At 38.2% G+C, this 17,768-nt stretch overlaps 1 protein-coding gene across 1 annotated transcript in view; it reads right to left on the bottom strand.

The window, feature by feature from the left end:
- The window catches only part of DMD (dystrophin), a 1,845,074-nt gene that overhangs the window by 1,086,408 nt on the left and 740,898 nt on the right, over positions 1-17,768 (bottom strand). The window contains exon 37 of the mRNA XM_081807964.1: positions 6,198-6,370. Within this exon, the coding sequence (XP_081664090.1) occupies positions 6,198-6,370 (173 nt within the window). The remainder of the gene's footprint in view (positions 1-6,197; positions 6,371-17,768) is intronic.

The raw sequence follows: 17,768 nt of genomic DNA, 5'->3' as shown, positions 1-17,768 counted from the left end.
TTCCTTAAATAAATACAACAGATCCCTTCCATTCAATTCCTTCGCCAACTGTTGTCAACAGTGAAGAATTCAGAAGAAATTATAAGTAAGCAAGGAAATATTACACTGTATGTTAACTAACTGGAAATTAAAAGATTTAAAAAAAAGGAAATCTACATCAAGGGCTAGTTTAGGTATCTGACCCAAATGGTACACAGTACTGAATGATTCATGTTTTAAACAGAGTTTAAAAATAACAATTATAAAATAAGGGTATTGTTTGTTGATAACTGGTTTGTTTTATTTTATTTTTTTATTTTTTTTTATTTTTAAAGATTTTATTTATTTATTTGACAGAGAGAGAGAGACAGCGAGAGCAGGAACACAAGCAGGGGGGAGTGGGAGAGAGAGGAGCAGGCCTCCCGCCAAGGAGGGAGCCTGATGTGGGGCTCAATCCCAGGACCCTGGGATCATGACCTGAGCCGAAGGCAGACGCTTAACGACTGAGCCACCCAGGCGCCCGATAACTGGTTTGTTTTAATGAGACTCGTAAGTAGGCAGTACATGGATATTAAATACCTCCGAACACCAACTATACGGGATTAATCTTTTGTGGCTTAAAGCTTCGCCTCTGGTGGTAAAACCTCCATGTAATTGGCATCAGCAGTCAAGTCATACACTTCATTTCGGGCTGCTGGGTGGAAACAAAACCTCCTCTATTTGGCTTACAATTGCCCTCTCGGTGGTGTGCAATGTGCAACAACTGGCCGGTGAAAGATATTCACAATACGTAGGGATTAGTTAAGACTCTACAGAGCCTGGGAAGAAATATAAACACTCGAACAGAGCAGCACAAAAGAGAAGGTGATGTGCAGGAGGGGGCAGCCCCTAAACTGAAATACACAAGAGAGAACAGATAGGGCAGAGGAGACAGTGTAGAGGTGAAGTGTGCTGGACAGTGACTACAGAAAATGACAGGGCAGGAAGAAAGTTGCCTTTCTTAAAGTTCTGATGATTTATTTCTGGCATATATGAAATGTCAGTGCTGTCAAAGTATAGTTTCAGCATCATCATTATCATCAAAGAGTATTTATTAACCACATGTGCTGTACTGGGCATTGTACAAGCAAGCAAAATTGACATGATTTCTGATATCCAGGACCCAATAAAATAAATCAGAACAATCAATGTAGACAAATGGAGGAGAGCAGATAGCAAACAAGATACTTAACTGGGGAAGCTTGAAGGTTAACAGTAAACTTTAAAATACTTAAAAAATATTTCTGAAATCCTTAGGCAAATTGGCAAACGTGGCTGCGTGTCTATGAATAAGAATATTTCCTGATACATCTGGAGAGAGAAATAATGTGCTATTCTCTTTACATAGATAACCAAGGTTTAAAAATGAATTCTATCAAATCAATGACTTAATAAATAAGGATTTTCTTTAAAAAAGATCTTGATGTGAAGAACCAAAACAGAAGGCTTCCCCATACATCATGATCTCAACAGTGATAAAAAAGTGGACCACAAATAGAAAATTTCACTTCTTCAATTTAACACATCTTCCTCTATATCAGTCCCATGAATGAATGCATGAGAATCGTTTCCCTGGTCAGTACAACACTGATTCTGGAGTGAGATATAAAAAGACTTTCTCATGTTCGGGGCTTTTTTTTTTTTTTTTTTAACCTCTCCTTAATTCTCCCAAGTTCAAAAACTAACAGTAGAATCATGTATTGGCACGTATGCATATACGTGAGGGGAGAGGGGGAATATGAAGATCCAATCTTGCATGAAAATCTTTACATTTAGTAGAGACTAATTCTAAGGCCGCAGCGTTAATCTTTCCTGAGTCGTCAGGATCCTGCATGTGCTTATCATGTATCTTCCCAACTACATATGGCTCTGTGACAAATAGAAGAGGCTGCTAATGCTGCAATAGCTGAATGTCTCATTTAGGAACAAACAATTCTGGAAAAGCTCCCAGATTATGCATCTGTCCCTCTAGCTTCCCCTTTAGAGGATAAAATTGTATGGTGATGACATGAGGATTAGTATATTATTCTTTCCCTCTGTGAGGAGTGTGGGGTTATTTCCCTCACCTTGACATGAGAGAAAAATATTTACTGAATGTCTCAGTAGAAAAATTACAAGTGAGATAGAAAATGCTTATGAGAAAGTTGCGCTAGGAGTGGGCTTGCAGAATTACAGGCTCATTCCCTGGAGTCTGAATACAGAGATGATTAAGGCACTTTCTCTTCAAATCAGATTTCTTTGGTTTCTATTCCTGTTTTCCCCCCTTTCATTTCTTTCATTGTCTCGTTTTCCTTCATGCAGTACAAATGGCAGCAAGAGTCTGTGAGTGCTTTAATATTGTGGGCTTGGCACTAAGGGAATTAAACAAAGGAGAAATCCCTAGGGAAGCATCTTCCTGCTCTCTGTCTCCGAGCATCCTATCGACATGTGGCCCTCTGGTCCCAGCATGATGGTGGTATCTTTGGAAAAACTTTCTCTAGAGCGGTAGTGCCCACATAATTATCTGAGAGTAGGTACCAGTCAATTATAAAGTGTTAAGGGGTCCATGGTGAAATGCCAAAAGTACAACAATGTAATATGCTCTTCTGTAAGATACACCTTTTTTTTTTAAAATTTGAGGTTAAGTCCTTCTTGTACTTAAAAAAGAATTCAATGTATTATTTTAAGTGTAAAATTCATTCAAGTATAGCATACACAGAGAAAAGTGTACAAATCACAAGTACATAGCTTCATAAACTTTCTTAACAGAAACATATCAATGCAAACCACATCCAGATCAAGAGATTTGCCCTTGTTAATCACTACGCTTCACAACGGTAACCATATCTGACCTTTAACCCCCCAATATGCTCATTTTTTGAGTTTTATATAAATGGACTCATATAATATGTATTCTTTTGCATCCAGCTTCTTTCCTGTAGCACTATCTTCCTATTTCTTATTTTCTGAAATACCACTGGTAATGGCATTTGATTTTTCTAAATGTCCTCACCCTGCTTTCCCCATTTTTTGACACTTCATTTTGCTCTAAAAATTTAGTATTGTAACAATCACTACTCTTACTCTCATGTCCTCTTTACATCAGATCTAAAGCTCAGAATCACCTTGAATTTAACCACTTACATGTATGGGTGAGCCATCCCAAAGTATCTGACTAAATGGGATTCCAAAGAGGAATAGTGATTTTTAAAAAAAAAAAATCACTTACTTGATGTCAGATAAGAACTGTGTTGCTACACAATAATGCCATCTTATGGCTGTACAGCAATGTGTAGCCTAGAAACTGCTTTCATTTTTATTATCTCATTTGAACTGTGCTATCCTCTTAGGCTTGGGGAGTAACTTCCTGAAAATGGGGCAAATTCATTAACCATTTGAGGAATAGTAAAGCTGGTATCAGAAAGAAAGTAAAGGCAACAGAGTGTCTGGCACTCCTCAAGTGTTTGTTGAAAGAAAGAATGGACTATGTTTCTCTAATACTAGGTGGATCTTAGGTTAATTCTCTCTTTATTTTCACATGTTTCCTGTAGGTATCTTTTAGAAGCAGTGAGTACCCACCAAGAATTAGATAAAAACAGAATTTAGCAGCAATGTTAAGTTCCCAAAAACTTAAATATTTATTTTACATATTTGTATATCTATCCATATACATGGATCAGTACATAGATACACAGGATTCATGAATTAAATGTTCATTGTGTTTACTATTTGTGTTCCCACAGGGAAAAAAAAGCCACTCTTAGTATTTTGGAGATTTGCAACTTTACTGAGACACATGATGAAATTCTGTTTGCGGGAAGACAAGGTATGAAAGCAGGTCTCTTAGATAATGAGTGAGCAGTCACAAAGCGATCTGGCTTTTAATTCTCTACTTGCCCTCACCTAACAAGTAATGTCTTTTTTAATTTATGACATTTAATAAAGGTGAGTTTTGCCATTATAGCATTCATGAATTTGGTGATTAATGATGGTCTCAGAATCTATGCCTTAGGAATGCCAAGAGTCTAATGCATTTTCTCGTATCTGTAACTTATTGTGAGTATACACTATGCAAACCTATTAGAGCTAAATATTTTGGTAAAATGGAAATATGCAGATGTGCTATTTAATATATGTTTGGGTAAGTCATTCAACATCTTTGTAATTTAGTCTCCCCTGTAAAACAGTGCAGCAGGACAAAATCATTAAGGTCATTTCTAGCTGTAAAAATTTATTTATTATTAATTATTAATTATCAACAATAGTTTGGATTATTGTTCCACAAATAGTCACTCTTCTTCCCCTTCCACTGTAGGAAGAGACTACTTTGCCACTCTCTTGGTGTCAGGCTTGCTCTGGCCAGTGGAATGGGAGTGAATTTAATGTGGGCCCAGGCCATAAGTGGCCCATAATACAAGGGAGGTTATGTCTCATCCACGCTCTGGTGATCTGTCATGAGAAGACAATGGCACTGACCCTGCATTTTAAGCTCAGGAAAAAGATAAACGTAGCCGACCTTAACCTGACACATATCCCGGAGCCTACCTCAGCTAACCCACAGCTTGAAATAGCTGCCCAGTTAAGCCCAGCCTCAGTCAGCCAAACCACAGACAACTTAAAGACCCATGACCATGAAAATGAATGCTTGTTGTTTTAAGTCACTGGGTTCTGGAGTACAGCTTCATACCACCGTATTATGGTAATAGCTGACTAATAGCCGGCCATAGATGAATCATGTATGAGAAAAATACCAATATAGCCATTCTTACTGGCTCAAAGGTATTTTGGTAGAACAGAGTTTGGAGAGGTTGTAGGACAGCCAGGGACTGATAAGCCATGAGGCTGAACAAAAGAACAAATGTCATGTGAAGGCCTTATATGCCCAATTAAGGAATCTGGAGTTAATTCTAAGGAGAATGAGATAATGGTACTGAGGTTCTTACACTTTAGAAAAACAACTCTGGATGAAAGATAATTGGGAACAAAATGTGGATGATCATTAGAATTAATGGAGATTTCTGCTATACGTATCCATTTAGAAACCTACTATAGTAAATAAAGAACTAAAATAGAAGTAGGGATATTTAGAGATGGACAGAGTTAAGAGGGAGGTTCCCTGTAATTATTAAAAATGATTTTATTTTCTTTGAGAATAACAAAGAACACTGTCTTGAGACTACAATCTTTATTTTTTATTTTTTTAAATTATGCTAAGTGAAATAAGTCAAGCAGAGAAAGTCAATCATCATATGGTTTCACTTATTCGTGGAACATAAGGAATAGCATGGAGGACATTAGGAGAAGGAAGGGAAGAATGAAGTGGGGGGAATTGGAGGGAGAGATGAACCATGAGAGACTATGGACTCTGAGAAACAAATTGAGGGTTTTAGGGGGGAGGGGGGTGGGGGATGAGTTACCCCGGTGATGGGTATTAAGGAGGGCACGTATCGCATGGAGCACTGGTATTATACGCAAACAATGAATCATGGAACACTACCTCAAAAACTAATGATGTACTGTATGGTGAGACTACAGTCTTTAAAACAAATTGTTTTAAATAATTAGAACTCCATTATTTTTAACCTAAAATAGGAAAATAAAACAATATTCTAGCTTTTGTGATGTGAGGCTAAAGAATATATGTGACTTTTTGAAAACGTGGTCACAAGCTATATATGTTAAATAAGGCAAACCCTGAAAAATTATTTTAAATCAACTTAACAAATTCCTCATAGCAAAAAAGAGTAGGGGGACTGCAAAATGTTATGTATCACCTTCAAAATAATAGAAGTAGTAAGTGAAAATCAACTTTTCACTGATAGCTTATATTTCAAACATATCAATCTAATTATCAATCTGCTATAAATATATAGGGCACAGATTTGACCAAAGATACACATTTTATACTGTGCAGTTATTTAAGCCACCTCAATTAAATGACAAAACCTATTTGGCATTATGTGAAATTTTAGAAGGTAAGATAGTGCTCCAACATAATGCTAACCCCAGTACAGAATAATTTCTAGAATTCAGCTCATTAGTCTGTTCACCATTATTTGTTCTCACTCCACTTACCTTTTTCCAATGATAGTAATACTTCTCCCTTTCTTCCTCCCTACCTTTCCAGGGAACACTGAAATGAACTCCATGGTTCTCTGAAAACAGGTATAGTAATTTAGGAAAATAAAAGTGTTACCTACCCTTGTCGGTCCTTGTACATTTTGTTAATTCTTTCCCATTGGACATCGAGCTGTGAGAGAGCTTCCTGGAGCTTTGCCCTTTCTGCAGGGGTGGCACTGTGCAATGCTGCTGTCTTCTTTTTGTGAATGATTTCAATCCGACCTGAGATTTGTTGCAAGCTGTCTTTTATGTTCTGCAATATAGAAAATTTGAAATACATCAGAAATGAATCAGCTGTCTATGGAAAGAGAAAAAAAAAAGGAAATTTATAAACCTCAGAAATAAGAAATAGCCTTACAATCCTTTTTTTTAATATTTCAAGTTTTTATTTAAATTCTAGTTAGTTAACATATTATGTAATATTTGCTTTAAGAGTAGAATTTAGAGATTCATCAGTTGCATATAACACTCAGTGCTCACCACAGCAAGTGCCCTCTTTAATCCCCCATCACCCCTGACCCACCTTCAGCTCACCCCCGACCCACCTCCCCTCCAATAACCCTCAGTTTGTTCTCTATTGTTGAGTCTCTCTTTTTTATTTTATTTTATTATGTTATGTTAATCACCATACATTACATCATTAGTTTTTGATGTAGTGTTCCATGATTCATTGTTTGCGTATAACACCCAGTGCTCCATTCAGTACGTGCCCTCTTTAATACCCATCACCAGGCTAACCCATACCCCCACCCCCTCCCCTCTAGAACCCTCAGTTTGTTTCTCAGAGTCCAAAGTCTCTCATGGTTCGTCTCCCCCTCCGATTCCACCCCCTTCATTTTTCCCTTCCTGCTATCTTCTTCTTTTCTTTTTTTAACATATAATGTATTATTTGTCTCAGAGGTACAGGTCTGTGATTCAACAGTCTTACACAATTCACAGCTCTCACCATAGCACATACCCTCCCCAATGTCTATCACCCAGCCACCCCATCCCTCCCACCCCCCACCACTCCAGCAACCCTCATTTTGTTTCCTGAGATTAAGAAATGGTTTGCCTTCCTCTCTCTTTTTTTCTTTCCCCATGTTTGTTTCTCCATATGAGTAAAATATGGTATCTTTCTCTGACTAACTTATTTCACTTAGCATAATACCCTCTAGCTCCATCCACATCATTGCAAATGGCAAGACTTCATTATTTTTTGTGGCTGAGTAGTATTACATTGTGTGTGTGTGTGTATGTGTGTCTGTGTATCACCTCTTCTTTATCCATTCATCAGTCGATGGACATTTGGGCTGGTTCCATAATTTGGCTATTGTTGATCAGTCCAGCAATTCTTAATTACTGACTTATTAAAATCATCATCCCTGAATCCCAGTGATTTCAATATGTTCAGATTCATTGGGTAATTCACGGTCCTCATCTCAATATGGCTGATGACTCTCTCCATCTTAAAACTCTATCTTCATTTGGCTTCTGTATCCTGAACTCTTCTGGTTTTTCTTCCACCTTCTTGTCCACTGCTCCCTCAGTCTTTACTGAATCCTCCTCGGACTGATCTCTTAGTACTGGAGTGCTCTAGCTTAGTTTTGACACTTTTTTCCTTCTCTCTCCATACTCCCTATTTGGTCCCAAGGCTCCAAATACTGTCTATACAGTGATGATTCCCAAACTTATATTTCCAGCCCTAACCTCAACTCGCAAACCAGATTCACAAATTCAACTGCTTTCTTGACACTTGGATGTCCCATGGGCATCTCAAACTTAATATGACCCCAACCAAATTCTGAACTGCATCCCCTTATCGCTCTCTTCCAGTGGTTTTTCCCATTTCAGTAAATGGCATATCAAATAATAGTTATTCAGGCTGACAACTTTAGAGTCACTCTTTACCTTTCTTTTTGAAGTATTCAAGTTGTTAGACAATGCTGTTGGCTCTACTTCCAGAACAAGTCCAGAATTTGACCACTTCTCATTACCTCCCTTGCTATAGCTTTGATATATTCCATCATTATATCTCATCTGGATTATTGCAATGGCTACCTAAATCATCCCCCTGCTTCCAGTCTTACCCCTCTCCTAGTCAATTCTCCATACAAGAGCCAAAAAGTTTTTTTCAAAACATAAATCAGGTCATATTTCTACTCTGTTCAAAATCCTCCAATGGCTCCTCATCAAGCCCATCATCTTTACTATGGCGTACAAAGTTCTAAATGACTTGGTTGTATGTTGGTTGTATGTTGTCTACCATTCTGATCTTATCTTTTCTTAGTCTCCTCTGAGTCCAGAATGTTTCAGCCTCATTAACCTTTTTGTGTTCCTCAAGAATGCCAAACATTCTCTTGCTTCCAGGTTTCTTCTGTACTTGCTGTTCTCTCTGCCAAAAATATTCTTTCACTCCAAGACATTTATATGACTAGTTCCCTCACTTCTTTCTTATCTAAGAAGAGCCTTCTCTACCATTCTATTTTAAATAGCAGCCCTAACCATTCTGTATTCCCTGTATTCTTCATTTTTCTTCATGACATATATGACTAACATTAAATTATATATCTACCAGTCTCTCTACACTACTAGACTAGACCCTATAAGTACAGGAAATGTTATCTGTCTTACTCTCTATTGGGTTTTCAGAACTTAAACCTATGCCTGGCACATGGTAGGTTACTCAATGCATTTTGCTGAATAAATGAATAAACTACTGTATCCTATAATTCCAAAATTTTTATCTATATTATATTTAAGGGAAAAAAATCACAAACCACAAGTTTGTTATGTAATACACATCTTTAATAATATTGATTTTCAAAAAAATGCTAAAAAGTATATATTTGGCTAATCTTACTAGTATGAATTTGGTTATTTTGCTCATCTGAATTGTTATAGACAAGTCAACTGAGCAAACATTTATTGAGTTCTTCCATGTACCAGGATCAATAAAAAGGAAGCAAAGGTAGGTGAAGCACAGTTTTATTTGCTTGTTTATAAGAAATTTGAAATGGACCTTACTGTGGTAGTTAGAGAGGGTGTGGTTTGGAGAAATAATAGTGTAGAAGCCCCAGCTAGATGACAAGAAAGAATTTGATGAGCATTCTAAGTCTATTCTTTTCTGGAAGTTCAAGGAAGGAATGAATCATATACCATATTTGGTCACATATTGAGGAAAGAGCTCATGAAGGAAGTGCAATTTGGAGTGTACATAGCTGAGTAAAGTGGGAAGGGCATTATGCTTACTAGGTAACACATATGCAAAGATAGGGAAGATGAGCAGTCATATTTGGCTGACTTTTTGGAAATGTAGAGGGTTAGGAGAAGATGGGTCAGGAAACAGAGGCTAGAGATGTTTAATAATGTGCTTTAGAGATTCTGAATGTAAGTCAGAAGCCAATGGGAAACCATGATTCATATAGTAATTGTGATGGAAAATTTCAAATACATACAAAAGCAAGAAAGGAGTACACATAGCCCCCTTGAACTTACTGTCCAGTTCCAATTCTTATAAAGCCATGGGCAACCTTGTTTCATTATACTCCCACACATTCACCTCCTTAAATTGATTATTTTGAAACAAACTGATATAATATTTTATCCACGACTACTTCAGCCTGTTTCCAATATATATGAATGCTTTTCAAGGAAAGTACACATAATACCATTATCCCACCTACAAAATTAAAAACAAAACCATCAATGTAATTAAGTATCCAGTTGGTATTCATATCTGAGTTGGACTGAGAAAGTTGGTTAGGAAGAAAACTTGGCAGAACTCAGTGATTGTGCATTGAGTGAAGAAGGGGAAAGACTCAAATTACTCCCAGGTTTCTGGCCTGGGCACCTGGATGAATAGTGGTGTCATTGAGTAAAAGGATTTCAGATAGATAAACAGGTTCTGTGTGTGTGTAAGTGATGAGTTCAGCTTTGCATATGATCATATTGAGAAGCCTTTGGAGCATCAGACTGTAGATATCCAATGGGCAGCTGGCATCAGATTTTGCAAAGAGAAATGAGATGGCGACTACTGTTGGGCCATACATCTTTTCACATTTCTTTTCCTTTGTTCTCTCCCTCTCTCTCTCCCTCTCTCTTTTTTTTTAGAGAGAGAGAGAGAGCACGCACATGCAAGTTGGGGGAAGGTAGGGGCAGAGGGAGAGGGAGAAAGAGAATCTTAACTAGACTCTATGCCCAGCGTGGAGCCCAACGTAGGGCTGGATCTCACGACCCTGAGATCATGACCTGGGCCAAAATCCAGATCAGACGCTTAACCGTCTAAGCCACCCAGGTGCTCCTCTTTTCCCATTTCTGCATGGTCTGAGCTTTCTGAGCAAAGAGCACTGGCATCTGGGTTAAAGGATGACTGAATAGCAAACATACCTTAAGTGTTCAGACTAGTGCAATGCACCGGAAAGACCTGGAAACACTTTTCCCAGATCTGTTTGCTTATGTGCCAATTTACAGTCTGAGGATAAGAGACCTAGACCCTTCCCTCTCTCTGGAGAGGATCTGTTCACCCCCTAGAGCAAAGGTCTCTGTTTCTGTCTCACTTTTTCTGTCAGACATGCCAGCTGCCTTGCATAAGTTCTGTTACCATTAAATCTGGGGACTCCCTCCCTTACTGCAAGCCCCGCATACACAGATAAATACGCAGCTCTCACTGCATTGTCCCATGGGGGTTGGGGGCATGTGCACTGGTGCTAAGATGCTCTTGAGTAATTAATGATGTGTTCTCTGATCCATACATCTTGGGCTTCCTGTCAGAATAAATATAAATATAAAACCTTAATAAGAACCAATAAAAGGAATATTTTTTCCTACTTTCAGACAAAACTGGGGAGGATTTTAACCATGTATGAGATGGAGACTAGGCCAGATAGTGAAGGGCTACTGCTGAGCCTACAGCTTTCCAGGAGGCAGTCTCAAGCAAACTCTAAAAGTCACATAGGGCATAAGGAAAGAGGTTTTGGGTAGATCTTAGGAGGTTTTCCTGCCTCATTCTAAGACTTCATGGCTGTGGTGCATGAAGACCTGACTTGCTGGAGGACAAAGCTATAGAAGCAAGTGAGGATATAGAGAATATCAATTGTAAGGGGTAAAAGTTAGTGCTTCTGTTAGGACCCTAAAAAAAAGGAGCTGTGTTCCCTGGAAAAGACCAGGTAAACATAATGGTTATGGGTGATATGAATGGATTTCAGAGAGAGAAAGAGAGAGAGACAGAGAAAGAGACAGAGAGAGGGAGGGAAGGAGATTGTTTCTAAAATTCCAAGGTGTTCTTTTCAAGTTTGTGTACACCTTACAATAGGGAGGCTTCATTTTTTTTTTTTTTTAAGCAACTCAGTTGAAGTCTGTGGTAAGAATACTTATCTGACAGGTCATGTATTACCATGTGAGCGGAAGGCGGGCATACCAACATAGAAATAAACTATGAGATTATTTATCTGGAGGAAAGAAGGTTAAAATTATGTTTTACCAGCATTACATACAGAATTGCTAGTCACTGGAATAACACCCCTAGATGTCATTTAATTGCACAAGAGATGGTCAAATTGCTCAGAGAACTTTGTTAGAATAAAAGAGTGAGAAGAAAGGTTGGCTAAGGATGAGCCTCCATGGAAAGGAACAGCCGAGGAAGGAGATGAATATGCCCGAAGAGTAATCGTCATCAGACCTAGGAGGAGAGCCAGGAGAGTAAAGTATTTCAAAACCAAGAGAAGGAAGAGCATCAGGAAGGAGGGAGGGAGCGTCCAACAAGCCAAGTGCAGCTGGGAACAGGAGTGAAAAGGAAACTTGACAATTCAGGGGGTCACTGGTGATCTTATCTGGAGCAATCCCACCATCTTCAAAGTGTGAAAATATAAATCTGGACAGAGCAGACAGTCTTCCACTGTCATCCTCTTTCACTACAAAATTGAAAATGGCTTAGTACTACACTGCAGTTCACTTTATTTGACATAAAACACTTCATTATTGGGGTGCCTGGGTGGCTCAGTCATTAAGCGTCTGCCTTCGACTCAGGTCATGATCCCAGGGTCCTGGGATCGAGCCCCACATCGGGCTCCCTGCTCGGCGGGAAGCCTGCTTCTCCCTCTCCCACTCCCCTGCTTGTGTTCCTGCTCTCGCTAACTCTCTCTGTCAAATAAATAAATAAAATCTTAAAAAAAAAAAAAAACACTTCGTTATTGAGGAAAGGTTTACTACTAATAAAAACAAAACCGATAATGCAACAGAAATTTTAAAAAGACAGAATGGATCTGGTATATGTTATCAATGCCCTAGAAGTCACTGTAGTCAAACATTCATCTTACATGCTTTCTTTTCTTTTATTCACCTGGCAAAATTCCATTACTATCTTCTGAGAGCTCTGAGCCTGCAGCCTTGGGTAGAATGGTTAGGGCTATCCTGCTAGCTTGATTAGGTCAGGTGCTAAGAACAGGTGCCAAGGTGACTTCTTTGCTGTTTCTGTGAACTCGACTGACCTGGGCTGCCTGATTTCATCACCACTTGCTCTGGCTCAACTCCTGATGATATAAGTCATGGACTCCATTTTAGTGTGGCTGCCAGCCTAAGGGCAACGATCCAGAACTCTGACAATCCCTGCATTTGATACCAAAAGCCAGGTGACAGGCTGATTACTTAAATTTACAGTGAGGCAACCAGCCACATTTGCCTGTACATTGGGAGCCCACCCACTTAAAATAAATAGCTGTGATCTCCAAGGGGGATAAAATTTAAGAGAAGGGAAGGAGGATCTTTCCCACCAGAATAAAAGTAATCTGTTTATGGCTTTGATGTGGGACATGTGTATGTGCACGCGGACACACACACACACACACACAATAGGTAAATCTATTCTCCCTCTGAGGCTTTGAGCTTGCAAAACTTCCTGATTTTAAGCCAAATCTCTGGAGAGCTCCCAGTCCTCTAGAAAGTGGTAGAATTGCTCAGAATCGAGTTATGAACAGTTTCAGCAATGCTGGGCAGCATGTTGCAAAGGCAGGAAAAGTTTCTATCTTAAATGAGAAAAGCAAAAAGCAAAAACTGGGGCAGGGGATGTCACACTCCCTGGATATCTAGATAATAGCTCCTTGGTGTATTCTCAGACAATGTTGTCAAAATTGGCTGGAGTCCAGGAAATCCTTTTTAAAGTCCCTACACATGCTCTTGTCCCTGAGGCACAGCACAAAGAAAAATGGAATATGCACCAAAGAAAATTCTGTAGCAGTTTCCACAGTTTAAAGCCAGAGATGAGATCTTTTATAGCTTTTTACTATTCTAGTTTGTCTAGAAATAAGTGATCTTTATAGTTTCTGACCCTCTAAAAATGAAACCATAGTCCCTGTAGTTGCTATGGTGATAGAAAAATCCCTAGGATCACTATAGAATATATTATTTTCATTTCTATCCCTGAATAGTTCCTTATATTACCTGAAAATATGATGGCAAAATCACGAAGTAGCCACTTTTTAGTCAATTTTTCTCTTAATTTTGACATGCCCCTCTGACTTGACCTCGCCGTGCTGTCAATTGGGTAAGATGTGTGTTAGTCACTATCCCTGAGAAAGGAAACTTTAATTTCTGGAAGGCATTTGTACATTACCAGCATTACATACAGAATTGCTAGTCCTTAATATTTTAAAATAGCGTCCTTGCAACTCAGCTTCATTGAATCAAGTCAGTTAAATAAGACCCTTATTTATACACTGCTAATAGAGAAAAATTAGATAGCAAAGTAACTTTCACAACTGGAAGATGAAGTCCAGCTATGTAAAATCAGGAAAAACAGAAGATTATGAACTGGGGCGCCCGGGTGGCTCAGTTGGTTAAGCATCTGCCTTCAGCTCAGGTCATGATCCCGGGGTTCCGGGACCGAGCCCCGAGTCGGGCTCCCTGCTCAGCGGGAAGCTGGCTTCTCCCTCTCCTCCCTGCTCGTGCTCATTATCTTTGTCTCTCTCTCTCTCAAATAAATAAATAAAATTAAAAAAAGAAGATTATGCACTGTTATAAGTCAGATTTCTAATTGAAAAGCTGGTGATTTAAATAAGAGTCCCTTGATAACACAGACAGGAAAAGCCTGAACTTGGAGATAAATGATATTTAAAAACATGAGTCTCCCTTTAGAGAGAACTGGTTTTTAAAAGGGATTCATAACACAAACAATTTGAACCTAAAAGTACTTTATTTATTCAAGTCCTGGGTAATAAGTACTTCAATGGGCTAAAAAGAGAAACTAGACACTACAGACCATTGATCTAGGGACCCAAACAGGGGACCTTTTTGCCAATGAATCAGGTTGAGATAAAAGTCTCAAGTAACTCTTCTCTATCATAAGGGACAAATTTCTGCTGCTCAGTTTTTCTTCTATTTAATGTAAAGCAGCAACTACTCCCTTGTTGTCAGAATGTTTCATTGCAGAGCGTGCCTTTATCCACCTAAACGGTAAACCTATTTGTACGAATGTCAACGTCGATACTGCGGAAATTGAACAGGGCTGGAGGAGGGGATGGTGGTATTTGATAAACTGAACTTATTGTAAACAAGATGAAAATAAACTTTAAAAAAGTTATTGGACTTTGAATGTTGTTTCTTACCTGCCACTAGTTGTTTGTCTCAAAAATATGATGAAGAGTGCCAGTATGATCTCTAGTATTTAAAACAGTATCATTTCTGTTTTGTTTTCTCTGTGGTCATGAAAATAAGTGGGCATCTCACACATACAAAATATAAAATTCAATTCAGCACTCGCTTAAACTTCAGCACAGAATTAAAAAATAAGGATGCCTATAATTTATAGGCATCTTTAGTCCTATTTATACCAAGGAGTAACCTCAAACACACCTTCATGAGTTTAAAACTCTTAACAAGGTAGAATTTAAAATATGTTGATTGTATATGTATATACAAACATTAATCTGAAATTGTGTCTTCTACTTTAAAGTTTGTAATAACATATTCAGAAATTATTTAATATTTGCTTCAAATTTCGCCAGTGTTGCCTTAGTAAAAATGTTTCTATAAGGGGGGAAAAAAGCTATCTTAAAATTAAAACAATATGGTTTCAGAGCTAGAAACATATAAGATAATATGAAAAATATGAAATTGATTGTTTAGGGTACTTTCCCCTAAAAGTGACTTCCATATAATGATATTCTGGTTTCAAGTATTTTGAACTTCATTTTAAATCTCTCTCTCTCTCCCCTCCCCCCCCCTCCATCCATCCATCCATCTAAAATTGCTTTCCAGTGATTCTTCAGTCTTCATTCCTCAAAGTGACTCATGTGAGCAGATAGCTATAAACACCTAAAATTCACATTTTTTTCCATATTTACTTCCTGAAAGAAATTTGTATTTATTGGTTCACCAATAGCTTCCTCACTGCAACTTCTCCCTCCCCTGCAGCAGTCAGTACTGTTAAGCACAGCCCTCATCACCCAGCCCTGGCCTCCCTAGTCTTACCTCATTCTGCTATGCCCCAGCTTTCTCTTTACTTCTCTGTATACCCCCGTCCTATTCATTAACTCAACAAATAACTATTGAAAACCTACCATGTGCCAGACATATTCTATGTACTGGGGATATAAGAGTGAGCCAGAAAGACAAAGTCGTCCTATTTCTGTTAGTTCACAAACACTTTGCTGTGGCCTTAAGCAGATTCAGTCATTAAATGGCTGAGTCCCTTCATCTGCCGGATGCCCCCTCTGTTGGGGGTCTATGATAACTATGTTGGCATCTTGCTTATGCCATTTCCCACCTCCACCAGTAAGATCCATTTGTGTCAAACCAATATTTAGGTCGTGGGAGTGGCTGAGATTGTCCACAGAAGTGGCATTAGAAGGAAAGAGGGCTGGGAAAAGAACAGAGGAAAAGACACCGTTTGTGAGCAAGTGTGAAGAAGAAATAACAAATTGCCCCTAATTATTCCCATATGTATATCTCTAATCAAGATCCTCTCCTAAACTCTGACTTACATATATCCAACTATCTCTTTGATATTTATGAGGATATCTAATAAACATCTTAAGTTTAACATATCACAACTGAACTTATACCAAACCTTGCAGCCTAACCTGATCCTTCTGCAATTTTCTACATCATATAGTTAAATGGCAGCTCCATTCTCCCAGTTGTTCATGACAAAATTCTTACTGTTATCCTTGAATCCTCCCTTGACCAACCTGCATGCAAGTGGCCATCAAATCCTATGAGCTATGCTTTCAGAATGTATCCAAAATTTGACCCTGCCACCACTCCGATCCAAACCACCATCTCCAGCTTGGATAATCCTGAATACAGGCATAAGAGTGCTTCTTTCATAGGGTTGTTTGTGATGACCATTTGAGTTACCACAAGCAAAGAATTTAAAACATGTCCTGGGACATAATAAACAACTGGTAGCTATTAGTACTGTCCAAATTCCAATTACATCCAAATCACAGATATTCAAAGGCTTTCTCCTCTGTAAAAATTATTCTCAGTTTCAGCTTTCTACATTGCTTTCTTCTCTTCCTGAATTTGGTCACACTTATGCCTTATACTATATTTTGCCTATATTATGTCTTTCCTACTTTTATTACTTCCTAACTTGTTTGTATCACTATGATACGTGTATCCAATTAATGTTACAAATTACCAGAGTGCAGGGATCAAGTCTTCTATTTCTCTTTTAGAGTGTTAAACACAGTATTTGGGCCTTAATAAATATTTGTTGAATTGAACTGAGGAGTGGAGTCAAAGCTCTGAATCTTAACTTGCTTATGAAAATCCAATTTGAATGGAATCACTGAACCTTAAGATTTGCTACACTGTTCTTGAACCATTGCAGATAGGCATTCAGGTCCCAACAGATGTTGTAAGATATTCAGTTATTTCCCTGTTGATTCTATTTTACTTTTACTGGTTATTTAGCTGTTAGAATAAATAGCAGAATAGCAGTCCATCTGCATTTCCTGTCTAAGTTTCTCCATGCTTTTCTCACAGTACCTCAGATACCTAAGTCCTTCATTCGGAATTATATCTGCCCAAGTTTCTCAGATACCATAGAGCATCAATAAGAACAAAAGGAAAAATGTAAAACTGCACTTCACTGCCCCACGTATTCCTCAAAGACAACGATTCTAGTCCATCAGCACCAACTAAACTGGAAACAATTTCACAAGTCATTTTGCGATAGGTACATTGTGTGTTGAGTCGTGCACATTGTCTAAATCACTTTATTGAAAGTCTTGATAGAAAAATCAGCTCTTGAACATAGCAAAGGAGAGTTGTAAAGGAGCAAATGCTATTTCTCTTCAAAATGAGACATATGGCATTCTATATTTCCAATTTTTTTAGAACCAGGGCATGCTTTTATGTCTCATGTAACTGAGCTGAGGAGGGGCAGGTAGGTTTTGTGGAGAAAAATTCTAAGGCAATATAGCAATCCAGGGAAACCTAAAAGAAATGATTACCACTGAGGAATAGGATTACAAAATGTGGGCGGGATGTTTTTCTTTCCTCTATTCACTTTATACTCTTTTATCCTGTATACATAGGCCACAAAGAACATCTTATTATTTTGATAAAGCACTGAAAATCCAGTTTGAGTAATCAATCAAGTACATAGATAGCTGCTATATAAGATATAATTAAATCTGTATAAATTAATAAAATGACAATACACTATT

The sequence above is a fragment of the Leptonychotes weddellii genome, chromosome X (genome assembly GCF_054177405.1).
Source record: "Leptonychotes weddellii isolate Sample4059 chromosome X, ASM5417740v2, whole genome shotgun sequence".
NCBI lineage: Eukaryota > Metazoa > Chordata > Mammalia > Carnivora > Phocidae > Leptonychotes > Leptonychotes weddellii.
Note: the sequence above shows the minus strand (reverse complement) of the source record. Positions and strands in the feature narration are given on the sequence as shown.